This window comes from Rhea pennata, chromosome 5, assembly GCF_028389875.1.
Source record: "Rhea pennata isolate bPtePen1 chromosome 5, bPtePen1.pri, whole genome shotgun sequence".
Lineage (NCBI taxonomy): Eukaryota > Metazoa > Chordata > Aves > Rheiformes > Rheidae > Rhea > Rhea pennata.
Window position 1 is genome coordinate 24,710,749 of NC_084667.1, and position 14,481 is coordinate 24,725,229.

Below are 14,481 nucleotides of genomic sequence, written 5' to 3' on the forward strand. Positions count from 1 at the left end.
TCTCCTCTGGTGGGAGAGCTGGTTTAAATCCCTCCTTTTTCCTCTCTCCAGCCAGTTTCACAAACATTTGTTGCATGTGTGGAATTTGACCAACAAGGCAACTTCTAAGGGTGACTGGCAGGCAATATATGTCTGTTTTCCTTTTGAAAAAGAAGCTGTCAAAAAGCTGTGGAGGGGTTGGCTTCCATGCTTTAGGTGGAGCTGGTCGCTAGAAGGCTCTTCCAGTGTGCAAAACCTTAAGGCTGGTGGGAGGAGGATGTCTTGTTCTGTCTTGGGACAGAATAGAGCTTTTGGAGTTGTGTTTCTTCATAAATTTGGGGTGGAGAACACCTACCCAGGGTGACCTGCTGAAAAATAGCAATAGTTGGCATCAGGTTGTTCACCTGGGATAAAGAAGTTCTGGGTGTGAGGTCCCTGTGAGACTGTTCTGATTGAAACCTGTACCCTGGTGTTGTTGATGGATGCCAAGAACTGCGTTAGCCACAGAGTTTCCGCTTTAACCAAGTCTTTTGAAACTGTTATTTCCCTGAGCCAAAAGATAGATCCTAGCGCTGTCCTCAGAGGTTGTGGCATGCTGGTGGGGATGTCAGATTTGAACGAGGGGCAGGTGCAGCATTTGAACGGCCGGTGATACTGCTGGCTGTGCCTGCTCTCTCTGACATAACACCTGATCTGTTCTGGAGAAGTAATCTCTAATGAAGGCTAAATTTAAACTAAAATATACCCATAAAAGATTTTTTTTTTTTTTTAACAAATGAGCATTTTCCTAAAACTGCTTTCATGGCAAAATTGCCAACGGAAGAATGATAAAGATTAAGTTAAATACATGCACTAAGAAATAGTGGTAACTGGATAGTTCAGAAAAAATACTGTTATATGTGTGTCTTCTGCTTGCTTTGTTTTTTTTTTTATTTATTTTTTAGAGAAAGCAAGCATGTTGGGCACAGATAACAGGTCTCAGAATTAAAACAATTTAATGCTGCCATTGAAAATTGGGGCTGATATCATCAAGTAGTTTCTGTGTGATCCTGGGGAAAGTAAATTTAACCATTTCCAAAGACTGCCAGGGTGGATTTCTTCCCAGCTACCTGACCTGCAACATTATGCTTTCTGTAGAACAGTCTTAGCTGGAAGAGAGATTGTGTATGTTTCTGCTGTAAGCATTCCAAAATCGTGAGTTCTGCAGTACACTTACCCGGAGTTAGTTGCAAAATTTGCACTGTCCACGTTACTCACCCGGTAAAAGCTGCGTACGTTCAGAAGTAATGCTTTGATCCAACCGGCGAGCTGCAGTCCTACATGAAAGGAAAGGGGGCAGCATGGAGAGATTCCAGGTCAGCATTCACTTAATTAAGGAAAGTAACTGCCAAGTTAAGCGAAGCAGACCTCTTTCTCTTCAGCAGCTGGGATCTATAAGGTCAGTGATTTTTTGCTGCTGCTACCAAAGTTGTGGGCTAAACTGAAGATCTTTAGACACTGGATTTGACAGAATTGATGAAAATTAGGGTACTGTTAGTCAGGAAAACTATTAAGATGTACATTTCTGAAACTGTCTACAGATACATAAATATAATTTGGAGTAGGCTTAAAATAGCTCTAGGATTTGGTATAATTAGGGAAATGGAGAGAAGCAGGAATATCTTTTAGAAAAAATTAGAGAGGTGCAGTCTCCTTTTTCCCCATTCATTACACTATAAAATAATACAGTGATTGGTCAGGATTTTTTCAGGGATGCGTGCAAATTAAACTCTAATTAAAGCCCCTCTAACTTCTTTACAGTAAAACCATAGACAGTACAACTTTCCCACTCTATACTATCTTTTAAAAGTTCTTGCCCATGAAGAAAACAGTGGGAAAATGTTTTTGGATAAACTATCCTCTACCCATTTTGACAGTCTCTTGCTCATTTTGGAACAGAGCTTGAGTCCAAATAATTTTGTATTACATATACAATTTAAGTGTCATAAAGTTTTACAGGAATTTTAATGTAGATAATTAAAACAGAAATTTCATATAGATAATTCTGTACAGTGTAGAATTTTAAGTGAAATCCTTGAGTCTATAGTGTTAAAATGAACAATCAGGGTTACTCAAGCTTCTTACGTTTAGAGCTGTATTCAGTTTCCAAGGAATCCAAAACAAGAGGAAGATAATTTCTGCTGTTCATGATAGAGAACAGGATGTGTTGGAGCCCCTGAGGGAGCCCTGAAAACTAATTTGAAACTCATAGTTAACACCAGTCCCTCTCCCTTGTTTCATAATTTATTTATGTTTAAGTGCTAGTAAGTTTAGACTCTTTCAACAGCTGAGTGAGCAAATCAAGTTATGATACTGAAATGCGAGTTTAATAATTGTTATAAAAACTTGCAAAGTCAAATTGCTACCTTAAAGTGCTTGTAATGCGTTTTTAAAAGTTTAAAACTGAAGTCGGGAATATGTTGACTGAAGTGTGTTATAGAAACATCAATCAAGAAATCCTGAGGAGGGCTGATACAATTCCCTGCATTACCATGAGTGCCTGAGAATGATGACAAAAATAGTACGAGTCGAAGAGAAAAGGTGTATCATCTTTTTCAGTAAGACAAGGAGCAAGCAGCCCAGCCTGGCTGGAGGCTGGTGGGGAAGCACCAAATACACTTGTCCTTCTTGTACGCCCTTCTCTGGCACATGTGCTCCTGGCTTGTAATGGAGACCGGGCTCCGGCTTCCACGGACCCAGCGTGGCTGTTCTTACCTTCCAGTTGCTCTCTCTGAAAAAGGAAGGAAAAACATGCAAAATCCTGGCTGATGTATGCCAGCTCTGAGATAAGCATAGAGATGGATGAGCAAGCTTTATGAACTAGCTGAGATGCTGCACCATCTGAAGAAAGTCTTTATTTCTCCATATAATTATGTTTTTTTTTGATTCATATCATTATCTTAAATCTGAATAAACCTAGATTTTCTTCCATGGTTCTACCTCTGTTGCTTGTCCTGAGTGGTAGCCTTGAACAAGTTAATGTCTTTCTGTCACTGTGGTTGTCTGACCACCTTTTGGAAAATCATTGATTTAAAAAAAACATGTAGAAAAGTGGTGTTGTTAATAATAGCTATTATTAGTATTACTTTTGTGTAAGTACTTTGTGCATTAAGATGATTAGGGAGAAAACTCCTCTTTGCACGTGGTTTGGTGGCAACAATAGCATGGGCTAAAAATGCAGCTGCTTTTAGGTAGACAAATAAAAGGCTAAAAAGCATGGTGGATAAATGGTCTAGTTACTTAAACATATGTACGTGCTTGTACAGTCTGTTTACTTGTTCAAGGTACAAAGTATGAGCAATGAATATTAATATTTTCATAGCGCGAGCTTAGCTTGCTCAAAGGCTACAACTGAAAATCGCCAGTAAGTATCAAGTGCAAGTGGAGTGAGCTGTAGCCCTAATACTAACGTGATCGTTGGGACATCTGTATGAAATGGTTTGAAGCACCCTGCATGATGCAACCCTCGTGTTGTATGCTTGAAGGACTCTTACCTAAATGTTTCATGTTTAGTTTTTACTCTGTCTTGTGTGGTACCAGCGCTGACTATTTATTTTTAAATACGATTGAAATTAATAGGGGAATTAAGCCTTCCTCTTTTTTAATCTCGCTTCATCATCACCCTCTCCATGCTTTTTTGTTTTCTCCCTCCCAGTACAGATTCAAGAGAATTACATCATTTCTCTTGAAGAAGACTAATGTACTCTACATTGTGTATTTCAACAGGACCATGATCTTATCATTGACTTTTTCCTGTGTGATACTGAGATTTCTCCATAATATAAAATCAGACTTTTAATGGATAATTTATATTTCCAAGAAGTTGACTTTGATTTCCTGTTTCACTAAATTAATATGTTACTTTACTGATTACAGTTTCAGCAGCTTAAGGTGAAAATGGGAAAAAAAACAAAAGCAGTACCAGCCAAATTGACTAACTTGAGTGTGTGTTTAGATTACTTAATCCCTTGTCTTTTACACTAAAGAATATAATATTAAGTGTAATTAATGGCTGACTAAAACAATGCCAACAAATATCTGGAGAGAGAGAGGGTGAGTTTCTTCTGTGTTCCTCACAGAGAAACATTTTTTAACTTGTTTTTGTTTATGTAATAAAATTGAATACGTTTCTCATTTAAAACTTATATTTCTTTGTAATAGTCTATGGGATAAATTTAATGGGAGTATATAGTATTTGTTACTTTCTTATAATAGATTGCTTTTTATCCTCTATTACTATGATTAATCTTTGGGCAACTCTATCAATCATAGGGCTGGAAAAAGTAGCATAATCCCTCCTACTTTCTAATCATATCATTTCATGACAGATGTTTGTTCCTTCTGGTAACTCGGTGAAGAATTATCAATTTTTACCAGTGGTATCATGTGTTCAAAATCCATCAAAGTAGGCTGGATTACTTATTCAAAAGTTGGAACAGCTTTTTAATCGAAAGAAATTGTCCCTTGTCAGGTTTTGCAGTGGTCTGTAATTTCTGTACAATGCAGTGGAGACCCAGGCAATGTGGGAGTTAGGGTATAGCTACATGTCTTTCATAGCACGTTACAGTTTGACATACACCTTTTTAGCCAACAAACAGGTTTCAGTGGAAAATGCACAGTCTTGCTTTTCTTATGTTCAGAGATTTCTACTTGACATTTAATATAGTCTGTAGAAACAGCACTGGTGCAGGAGATACTAAGGATCATATATGGACTGTGTATGGATATATAAAATATATCGAATGTCACTGAAATATTCTCTTTTCTTTTTCCATTACTTTACTTGATCCAAACATAGCCAGCTGAGGATGGCACAAGTACGCTGAGTTAGCCATTCATGGAGAAATGTGAAGTTAGCTTAGAATAAACTACTATATATCCTTTCTATTGCAATTTGAAGTTACTTGCTGCAAGTAAGAGAGCAATACAAAACAATTATGTAAGAGTGGTGGTGCTGGCCTCTTTTTCCTTCTCTTGTTTTCTCTCTGGGTGCTAAGCGTGCCAGTAAGGCCATGACACAAACAACGGTTCGAAGCGCTGTTAAAGACTCTGGATGCTGCAGTTTCTCTGAGAGCACCTGTCAAGCTGGAATCTATAGGTAGTTATAAATATATTATTCCGTTATCTCCAGAAATTCTTTTTTCGGATGCATTTATGCCTTATAGATTTAAGGCAATGTTTATTTTTCTCTTTTCAACTGAAAAAATATACGTGCGTGTTCCATATGCAAACCTGGGTAGGTAGTGGGTTTTGGTGAAATAGCACCATAACTTAAAGTCCCAGTCTTTGTGAATCCCTGACTGAAATAATGCTTTTTCTCCAGTGTAACTATTTTGAAGCTACTAAACGGTATTTTAAGGAAGGTATTGGCTTTTATGGTGAGTGGATTTTTTATCTCCAAATATAACCTGTTCCTCTAATTTAGTTTTAACAATAAACACTTTACTGCTCAGAGAATTCTGAATGCTAATAAGGTTTGGGGGAACCTTGTTTTGGGGAACAGCTGAACTTGAACATAATTCCACTTTATGTGCAGTAGTTCCATGGAAGAAAGTGCAGGCCTGTGCCCAAATAGTCAGACTAAACAAATGGAATACAGTTACAGCTCTTTGTTCCTAGGAACAATTCTAATGATTTTTGGTGTAAGGAGAAGGAAGGGGAAAGTCAATGACGGCAAAGAAAAGGTGACAGTCTTTTATGTAGGTACCCTATTTTGAGAATCTCTTGGCCTTAGAATTAGCAAAGCAGAAAGGACAACTTCTTTGTTTTTATTTCTTCTGTGTGATTCTGTTTATCTGTTCCCCCACGTACATTTAATTATTTTATCACTAGATTCTGAATCATTATACTCCTTGGACTTCTATCAGTTACCTAAAGAATTTATCAATTAAAATGTTCCCCAGTTCTGTTCTAGTGACAGGTTGAATCTTCCTCGAGTGTAATGTAGTTGAGGTAGTAACTAACCCTATGCCTGAAAATATTTTCTTACTGCCCTCTTCCCAAATTCGCCTGGCTATAAAATCCCAGATAAACTAAGGTTCTTCTATATGAAAAGGAAAATCTATCGAATTTAGAATTGTTTCTGAAACTGAAATGATTGTGGCGGGATTACACTGTTGTACGGCTAAGCCCTATACGTGTGTTTTTCATTCAAGGCAGGACAAATATATAATTATATTTTTATATAATTCTGTAAGAGTATATTGTATTTACAGAAAGCACTGTTAGAAAGTGGGAATGAGGAGCTGAGAAAAGTAAAATATAGAAAGTAAACATGCATTTTCAAAAATGGTAAAACATGTTTCACCAAAAAAGCCAAAAATTATTTTTGGTTACTTAAGATCTTATTATGAGAAACTACAAAAAGATTCTATCAAAGGCAATAGTATGGGGTTGTAAATTACTTTTTAGCATGGTAACCTGTTGTTGTTGCAAGTGGTATCGTGTATTTTGAAAAAAAAAAAAAAAGGCACGTTTTCAGTACAAATTGCATTGTAGCACAATGAAAGGTGTCATCTCATAAGGGAATCTCTGTGTGAGGCAGTATATTACAGTGAGGTTACTATGAGTTTGAAAATAAGATTGACCATGTCTTGCTGCTCCTGTTTGGGCTGTAAGCAGGTTGGGAAGGGACCTTCTGTGTATTTTCCCGTTTGCTGTGCAGAGCGCCATACTTGCTGTTAATACCTCTAGAATGAGTGATTCCTGTTCTGCGTTTTGCAGAAGGGTGGTAAGAGCTCTTCTGTAAGAGCCTCAGCTGGATGATCAGAAAGCTTGAGCAATAAAATACAGAGACGTCATTAATCTTGGAGGTTTTAATTACTAGGATTAACCACTTTCCCTGGAATCATTACTGTAGATGACTATAAATAATAAGATTGACCCCTTTCAGCAGTGACAGCAAAAGTTTTTTCACTGGAAGTTTTTTGTGTCTTACAAAAAGATATACTGTAGACATCAGTTCAGTTTTCCGTGCTATCAGGACAGGTAACTTCCTGAAATAGGAAAAGTCTTCAGAGAAAACCTCCCTTTTTATGAGCATTTAACAGGCTTTAAGAGTTGGAATATGAAGCAAGAGCTCCTCTTGAAATCCTTCCAGAATGCCTTTTTGTGGGCTTGAACCTCAGCCTAACTAGCATAAATGTACTGTCTTAGTAAGAAAGGACTTGTGCAATTACTTTCAGACATTGTATATAAATTTAGGAAGGGGTTTAAGTATTTCTTGTATGTGTTTCCAGCAAAGATTAAAAAAAAAGAGTTTTTCTTTCTTGGTCTGTGGTTTGACTGTTGTAACAAGGAGCTAACTCTGTATTCAGTAGATCTTTCCAAAAAAATTAAATTCCAAGAGTACTGAGGAGAGGATATATATGTAGATATATATATGTAGATATATATATATATAAAAAATCTGATGAAAAGATTTGTATTTACTTGAGCTACTGGAAGACTTGAACTCGGGCAGGCTAGTTCCTCTCTCGTGGATAGAGCAAGCCACCTGACTGAAGCGATTTCGAGCTGAGAAGGTTAATCATTTGGTTGTAATTTTGGTTGTCTGAATCTCATGTTAAGTTTTCTGCCTTGGCAGGTTGTAGTCCAGCTTGTTAAAGCTGAAGAGGTTAGACTGAGATTGTGTATCTAGGGCACACGTGATTGGAGAGAAGGGGGAAAATACTTCCCATTTAACTTCATTTTTTTTCAAGGAAAGACTGACAATATAACAAATAGCCATTTTTGTTTTCAGATAATGATGATCAGTTCAGTAAGGGGTATTCTGTATGTTTTTTTTCAGAGTGAAATCAGCTATGATACATGCGGTACAAACTTACCTAAGCATATTCTATGGTTGTGATGGCTGCCATCTTTGTAATTTAGTGTTTTGACTTCTGTTTTGGAGTAATTCATGCTTTAAGATAAGGTGTAGTTCTAGCCCTGAAACGGAGACTAGGTGTCATGGTCTTGCCTCCATCAGGAACCTGTGCTTCAACCTCTGATATTTTCTTCATAAAGGTCTTTATGAAGAATTTTGCACTTCTGTCTCTTTCCTCAAGTATTGTTTTAATGAACTGTTATAGTAGTAGAAGAAACTCTTGTTGTCTTGAAAAGTCTACACAAGTGGCAGATACTATGTTGATGCTATGGGTTCTGAGTTCTAATCTCTAGTAACTGCCTGCCCAGGGTAAATCTCTTTATTTCCCTTTCACCATTTGTAGATCTGTAAAATTATGTATCCTCTTGCACAATTCTTGAACGTTTTAGTGTTAGGGAAGCTACATTCAGATGAACGAGTATATTTTCTGTTGTGTAGGGTTTGGATAAAGCAAAAGTGGTTTGGGGTTGACTTTCTGCCGGATATTTTTGTATATAAGATTTTCACAGAACTTAATGCAGAAGTATTCTGCACTTGACAGGATGTATTGTGCATTTAACTTTATATGCAGTGAATCTTGGACTTAATCAAGTCTCTTTACTTGGACAAAGTCAAAGTAAAGAGGGCCCTATGTAAGTAATGAGCTATTGATTTTGAAGCTACTCGTTTTATTACTATAATGTAGAACTAGTATTATTCAGAAAACTCATCTCTGAAATAAACACTATTCAATTTCAGTTTGAGATGGGACAGAAATGGACTTCAAGGGTTTTACCTATTGAAATCTGGTTTAAGGTTGTATCACAAATGCCGAGGACCATTCAGCCTTATACAGAGCCATATACTGCGCTCAAAATATCCGCGATGAAATGCTTCTTCCCCTTGTTTGAGATCAGTCCTCTGAACAGGGTTGTAACGTAATACATCTCCTTTACTTGTCACTGGTGGCTGAACCCTGTGTGCATTCTGTTGCTAAGTATTTACAACACCTTCAGGATGAGAGAAATGCTGCCAAGAAGGTTCTTTGTGAGAAAATTTGACCTGCTTTGCATTTGGCACCTCTTAGCCTGCCAGGACCAGGTAGACTGTGAACAGACCTTCAGCGTATCTTCAGCGAAGACACGCAGGCTGACACTGAGAAGAGGGAACCCTGTTATGGCAAAGTAAATATTGCCATCAGGCAGAGTCTATTTTTTTTTTTTTTCCTCATTCAGAAGGGGTTGCAGAGGGAGCTTGCCTGGAGAAGGGGCAGAGATGCTGTGTGGGGTTTTCTCTGCGTGTATGTGTTTTCCAGGCTTTTTCTGCTGCTGGTTCTTAGCTTTCTGGCATTGGAGTAGGGAATCAATTTATTCTTTCTGTGATCACTTTGAACTCTAAACTGCTCTTGCCTTAAGATTATTGCAGCTCCCTTTCTCCTACTGCATAAATGAAAAGGAATGGCTACTCGTCTGATTTTTTCAAACTTACATTTTTGTTTTACAGGTTGTGAAGGAATTTTCCCTATGTAGTACATCACTCAAACAATGTATTAGTAAGCTGTATTTGTCAAGTAACAGGGATCACTGTGTCATTTTCTCACCAAAAATTCATTTTCTACTTATCCTTCCCTTCCCTTCCCCCCCCCCATGTAATACATAGAACTTCATAACATTTGAACAGTTTAGTATTACTACTTGCAGTGGGTAAACTGAGGTACAAAACTGGTCTGTGGTGTATGTCAAAAGAAAATCATGGGTTGTTTTCACCGTTTTCATCCGAACAATCCTAGACCTCTGTGTTAAGATAAAATCAGCGTACCTTGAAATTGTCTGCTCACTTCATCCACTGATTGTGGAGGGACCTTAGATGATTTTGTTAGGTACAGATGCCGAATACTGCTCAGATGGATGGCACCTGAGAAGTTTTGCAAGCACAGCTTTTGGAAATACAGCCTCTGGCTTTTTAAGGAATGATACTGTGTGTTTTGTTTTGACAAAAATGAGCAAATCAAAGCAAAGTCTGATGATAATAGGCTTGTGAATTCTTTATGTTACCATGGATTTAGACAAGATGAGAATTTAGTGTTTTTTTTTTTCTTACCTATGAACTGAAGACTTTCTATGATTAGGTTCACCAAAGTACTCTCCTGACTTTAATTAAGCTGTTAATTGTTTTCAAGGACAGTTGAAAGAAATGGGTCTTACAAACTTCTCCAGTATTAAGCCCAACGCTGGAGACAGCTCTACTGTTGACCCTTCCATGGACAAGTATCAGTGGATATCCCACTGTGGGAGTGTGCATGTGATGGCAGTGTGTTACGGAGAGGTTACTAGGAGTTCGAGGCAAAGCACATCAGGGTGCTTGTACCTTCAGGCAGTTAGGCATTGGTGGAGGATCTCAGCACTACAATGTAAGATGATTTCCGAGTTGTCTATTCCTTCCCACCCCGATATCCCTGAGCAGGAGCATGTCCAGAGTTCTGAAGGAATAGAAGTTTTCATACTGTATTCTTTTCATAGCAAAGGTATTCACTGTAAGAAAAGCTAATGTCTGAATTACATGGTTAAATGACATGGTTGCATGATTTGAAAGACAGCATTCAAAAGCTGTTCGTATTTATGCAGTTCGTTTGTTGGTCAGAAAGGTAAAGAAGGTCACCACCACGGTGCCCTTAACTTATGTATTATTCTATTTAATAATCTTTAAATATTTTGTAGTTTGGAAGCCAATTTTATTATCACTTTAGCAGTATCATGAAGCTGCCTCCCTCAGTTAGAGTTGGAAAATCACCAGAGGAATTGTCTGTAATACATGAAAGGTCTGGAGTCTGGAGGCTGTCCATTAGTGTTCTGGTATCATCATCCTTGCCTCAGTTCAAAGCCTTAAATAAAAAGGTCACGCCAGTTTTTCTTTAATTAGTTTCCTCCTTCCCTTCTGGAATATTGCTGTCACCAAAGCAGTTCCTGCCTCTTACTGTATTGAATGCTGTAGTGACTAGGTTCTCTGCATGACCAGTGGCAACATTAGTTGGGTAGTACAAAATTAAGAAAATAAAACTTGCTTGTTCTTCTTTCTGTCTGAAGTAGCTTTTGCAGATGTTCTAATGCCATTTTACCACTGTTATACATTGCTTATGATTCTTGAATACTTAACCTGTGAACTGTCTTTACTCAAAGAATGCCTTGAAACTTATACTGTGTAATGATTTTATACAGAAGTGCTCATAAATCTTTTTTAAACTTATTTTTAGTAACTTAACATTAGCTTTAATGAAAGACACGAAACAATTAAAGGCTTTCATAGATTGTGTCCTATATATGAAAGGTCCCATTTTAATGTGATTCTTAGGCATTTTCTTCCTCCACTATCTACTTTTTTTCTGAGCCAATGAGAGCAAGATTTCTAAGGCTGCTTTCTCTTTAAGGGCATACTGCTTACATAAATATTCTTTTAGATCGTCTCCTTGTTCTATAATGTTAATTGTTTATCAGGAGATGTGAAATATTCCTTAGAAATGTGTTCTCCTGATTGCACACGCCTTGTTACTATTTCGATTATGCAGATTCTCGATGCTGTGGAAATTTGTGCTTGATGACGCCAGGGCAGCTGCACGTTGTTAGCATTGTAGGCTGTCAGATGATCATGTGGGATTCTTGCAGCATGCAACATTCAATAGGATTGAAAAAGGGCTTTTGATGCAAGGCATAGCTTTCAGAATATTTTTGTGCCTTTTAGTTAGCTAATATAAAAACATAATATATTATCTTTAAATTTAAAATGCTGCCTCATTTTTCTTCTGGTTGGTTTCATTTTGGCTTCACTAGAAGATGCATCTGGTACATCCACGATTGAGGAGTTTATTAATGATACTGTCGTTCAGTTCACTTACTTTTTTTCCTTTTAGAGTCCTGGCTAGCCCACAGATTACATGATCACATGTTCATGCAGTCGTTCATATAGAACACAAACCACCATGCATGATTTCTTCTTCTTTCTTTTTCTTCTCTGCCTTTTTTATTTCCTTTAAGTTGCATTGTCATGTTCTCTTTCATCGTTAAGCTCAGTCTCTGTCTCCCCCCCACTCCGCTATTTGTTCTATATTTTCCCATGCTTGGTTACTGCGATATTATTTGATTAACTGGCTGTGATGATGATGAACCTGCACACTGGAGGAGCAGCTACTACAGTGGTGATGAAGGGATGTAATAATGGTCGCTATCCTCGGAATTCTCTCTACAGTGACTGCATTATAGAAGAAAAGGCAGTGGTCCTGCAGAAAAAGGACAATGAAGGATTTGGATTTGTGCTCAGAGGGGCAAAAGGTAGGTGCCTCGGGGGGTGTGTGTGCGTGTGTGGTGTGTGATGTGTGCTGGCATGAAGAAATTTATACATCTCTGAATATAAGCAGGAATTATTCTTGGTGCACTTGGTTGCTAGACAACAGGGTTTCTCTATGCTGTACTACTCGGATGGGTTTTAGGGGCTTCTGTCTGAAGCAGTTTGCGTTTTTGCACCGCAGAAGCACTGTATAATCGTTTCGGGGAGAGAAAGTTTTATCTGCATTTTTACTGCGTTGGCATATGTAATATTCTGTCGTTTATCTGTTCTGTTGTGCAGTTTACCTGACTGTAGGAAGCCTGCTGCTCGTATAAAAGCTGCTGCTTTATTTCCAGTGTCAGTCTATTTGAATAGGTCTGTGAATAGAAATAGAGAAGAGAGTGGTATTTTGGTTCAAATAGGTGTGGATCTTCTGCAAGGTGACATTGGTGCAGTTTTAGTATGAAAATATGATCTTTTTTTGTATCTTCAGAAGCTGCACGTATGTTGCATGGCCTGTAGTGTGCTCATTTTAAAAGCTGTTCATATGTTAAACTGCATGTTACTTTTCCGCAGACTAAAACCCACATTAATGGCATACTTAAGAGTTAAAAAAAGCATTCTATTTAATGCTTTGCTTTTTAACTTTCAGACCAGTTTGCTCCTTTCATATTAAAAATATAAACATGATGGTATGTCCCATCTCCTGCTCCCCCTCATTTTTCCATGGGTTCTCCCTTGCCTTGCTTGAGCATGAAAAATATTCCGTATCTTCATTCCTGGGACATCATTTTGGCCTTAACAGCCCCCCTTTCCCCTCCCCCTGGCAATGACACCGTGGATTTTCAGTGTTGTAAAAGCTCTTCTAGTTTTAGCTAAATAAGTATTTTTGAAGTTTTGCTAGGAAAGCCAATAGCTCTACCTTTGAGCTTAGCAGTTGGCATGAGTTTTGTCTACGCATCAAGCAGAAGTTACTCCCCCTGTGTAAGCCCAAGAATTTCCCCCCTAATTTTTCTGTAACAGTGAGGGCAGCTCAGGTGAAAGAGCCAAGGACTTTTCTGTTCCTATGTGTACGTGACAGAGAGCAAGGGCTGGTACAAGGCCTGCTGTGGCTTCTTTCCTTAAAAACGTGGTTTCTTCTGTTACCTTCTCTGTAATATGCATCGAAATCTGGAAGAAATAATCATTATTATTTGTTTTTATTATTACACTCTCCCCCCACACACACACCCATTTTTTGCCCTGAGGCTCTCTTTTGGCTACACATAATTCATTTTTAGTTGGATGCTTCCAGGGTTACAAGCATTTTGTTAGGCTTATGAAAGGTTTACTTGAAGTAATAGTGAAGTGATACTGAATATACTGAAATAATCAGAATCCAGCTACAGCTTCATGCAGCTTGATTTGTTTGTGTCAATAAAGAAGCATGGGTTTTTCTCTCTGAATTGAGGACCTGTGGATCGCTATAGCGATAGCACTCTGTTCCCAGCATCCTGACACTCTCTGAGGCAGAGTCCTCTCGCTTTTAGCACCCACCATTTTTTAGCTAAAAATGTGAGTGGCCACTGATAAGCCTAAACCAAGTGGTATTTGTGAGCATTCCGTAATTTTCTTTTTTAATGTGGTATTTATTTTTAAAGCTGACACACCAATTGAAGAATTCACCCCAACTCCAGCCTTTCCTGCTTTGCAGTACTTGGAATCGGTGGATGAAGGGGGAGTAGCATGGCAAGCTGGCTTGAGAACCGGAGACTTTTTGATCGAGGTAGGAGATCCTGAAATTTGATTGTGAATGCTCTGTTGGGGAAAAAGCGACGCTCCCTTTGCAAAATTTAATCTGGATAGCATAAGATGCTTCTCAATAGCAAGTTCAGTGGACTAACACCAATAATGTACTTCACTGTGTTTATTTTTTAATACAGCTTTTAGGAAAGCAGTAAAAACAAAAACATTCAGATTAGTTGGGAAGTTCCTGTTTGTTCTTTTTAGTGTTTGGATATACACTATTAGAGAAATTCTACTGAATTTGATCCTACTTTGTATTATTGAATTCAGGTTTAATTTAATTCAGATATTTATCAGGGACTACCAGTTATCTTCTAATTATTTTTGAGGGATTCACCAAAATTAATGATTTTCTGTGCAACTACTTCTGCAGTCAGGAGTATCACAAATTTAGTGCAGGTGAGAAATCACAGAGAACAGAACAAATGACTTTGCCTTGAAATAAAAATATTTGCAAGTGTGTTGTGAAGTCAGTCATAAAAGGAATGGATGTTACTGCTATATAAATTACTTCA

At 37.9% G+C, this 14,481-nt stretch overlaps 1 protein-coding gene across 2 annotated transcripts in view; it reads left to right on the forward strand.

The window, feature by feature from the left end:
- SHANK2 (SH3 and multiple ankyrin repeat domains 2) overlaps nucleotides 1-14,481 on the forward strand; it is a 306,101-nt gene that overhangs the window by 165,045 nt on the left and 126,575 nt on the right. For both annotated transcript variants that reach the window (XM_062576509.1, XM_062576510.1), the window contains 2 exons: nucleotides 12,104-12,186; nucleotides 13,822-13,946. In XM_062576509.1, coding sequence (XP_062432493.1) covers nucleotides 12,104-12,186; nucleotides 13,822-13,946 — 208 coding nt within the window. The remainder of the gene's footprint in view (nucleotides 1-12,103; nucleotides 12,187-13,821; nucleotides 13,947-14,481) is intronic.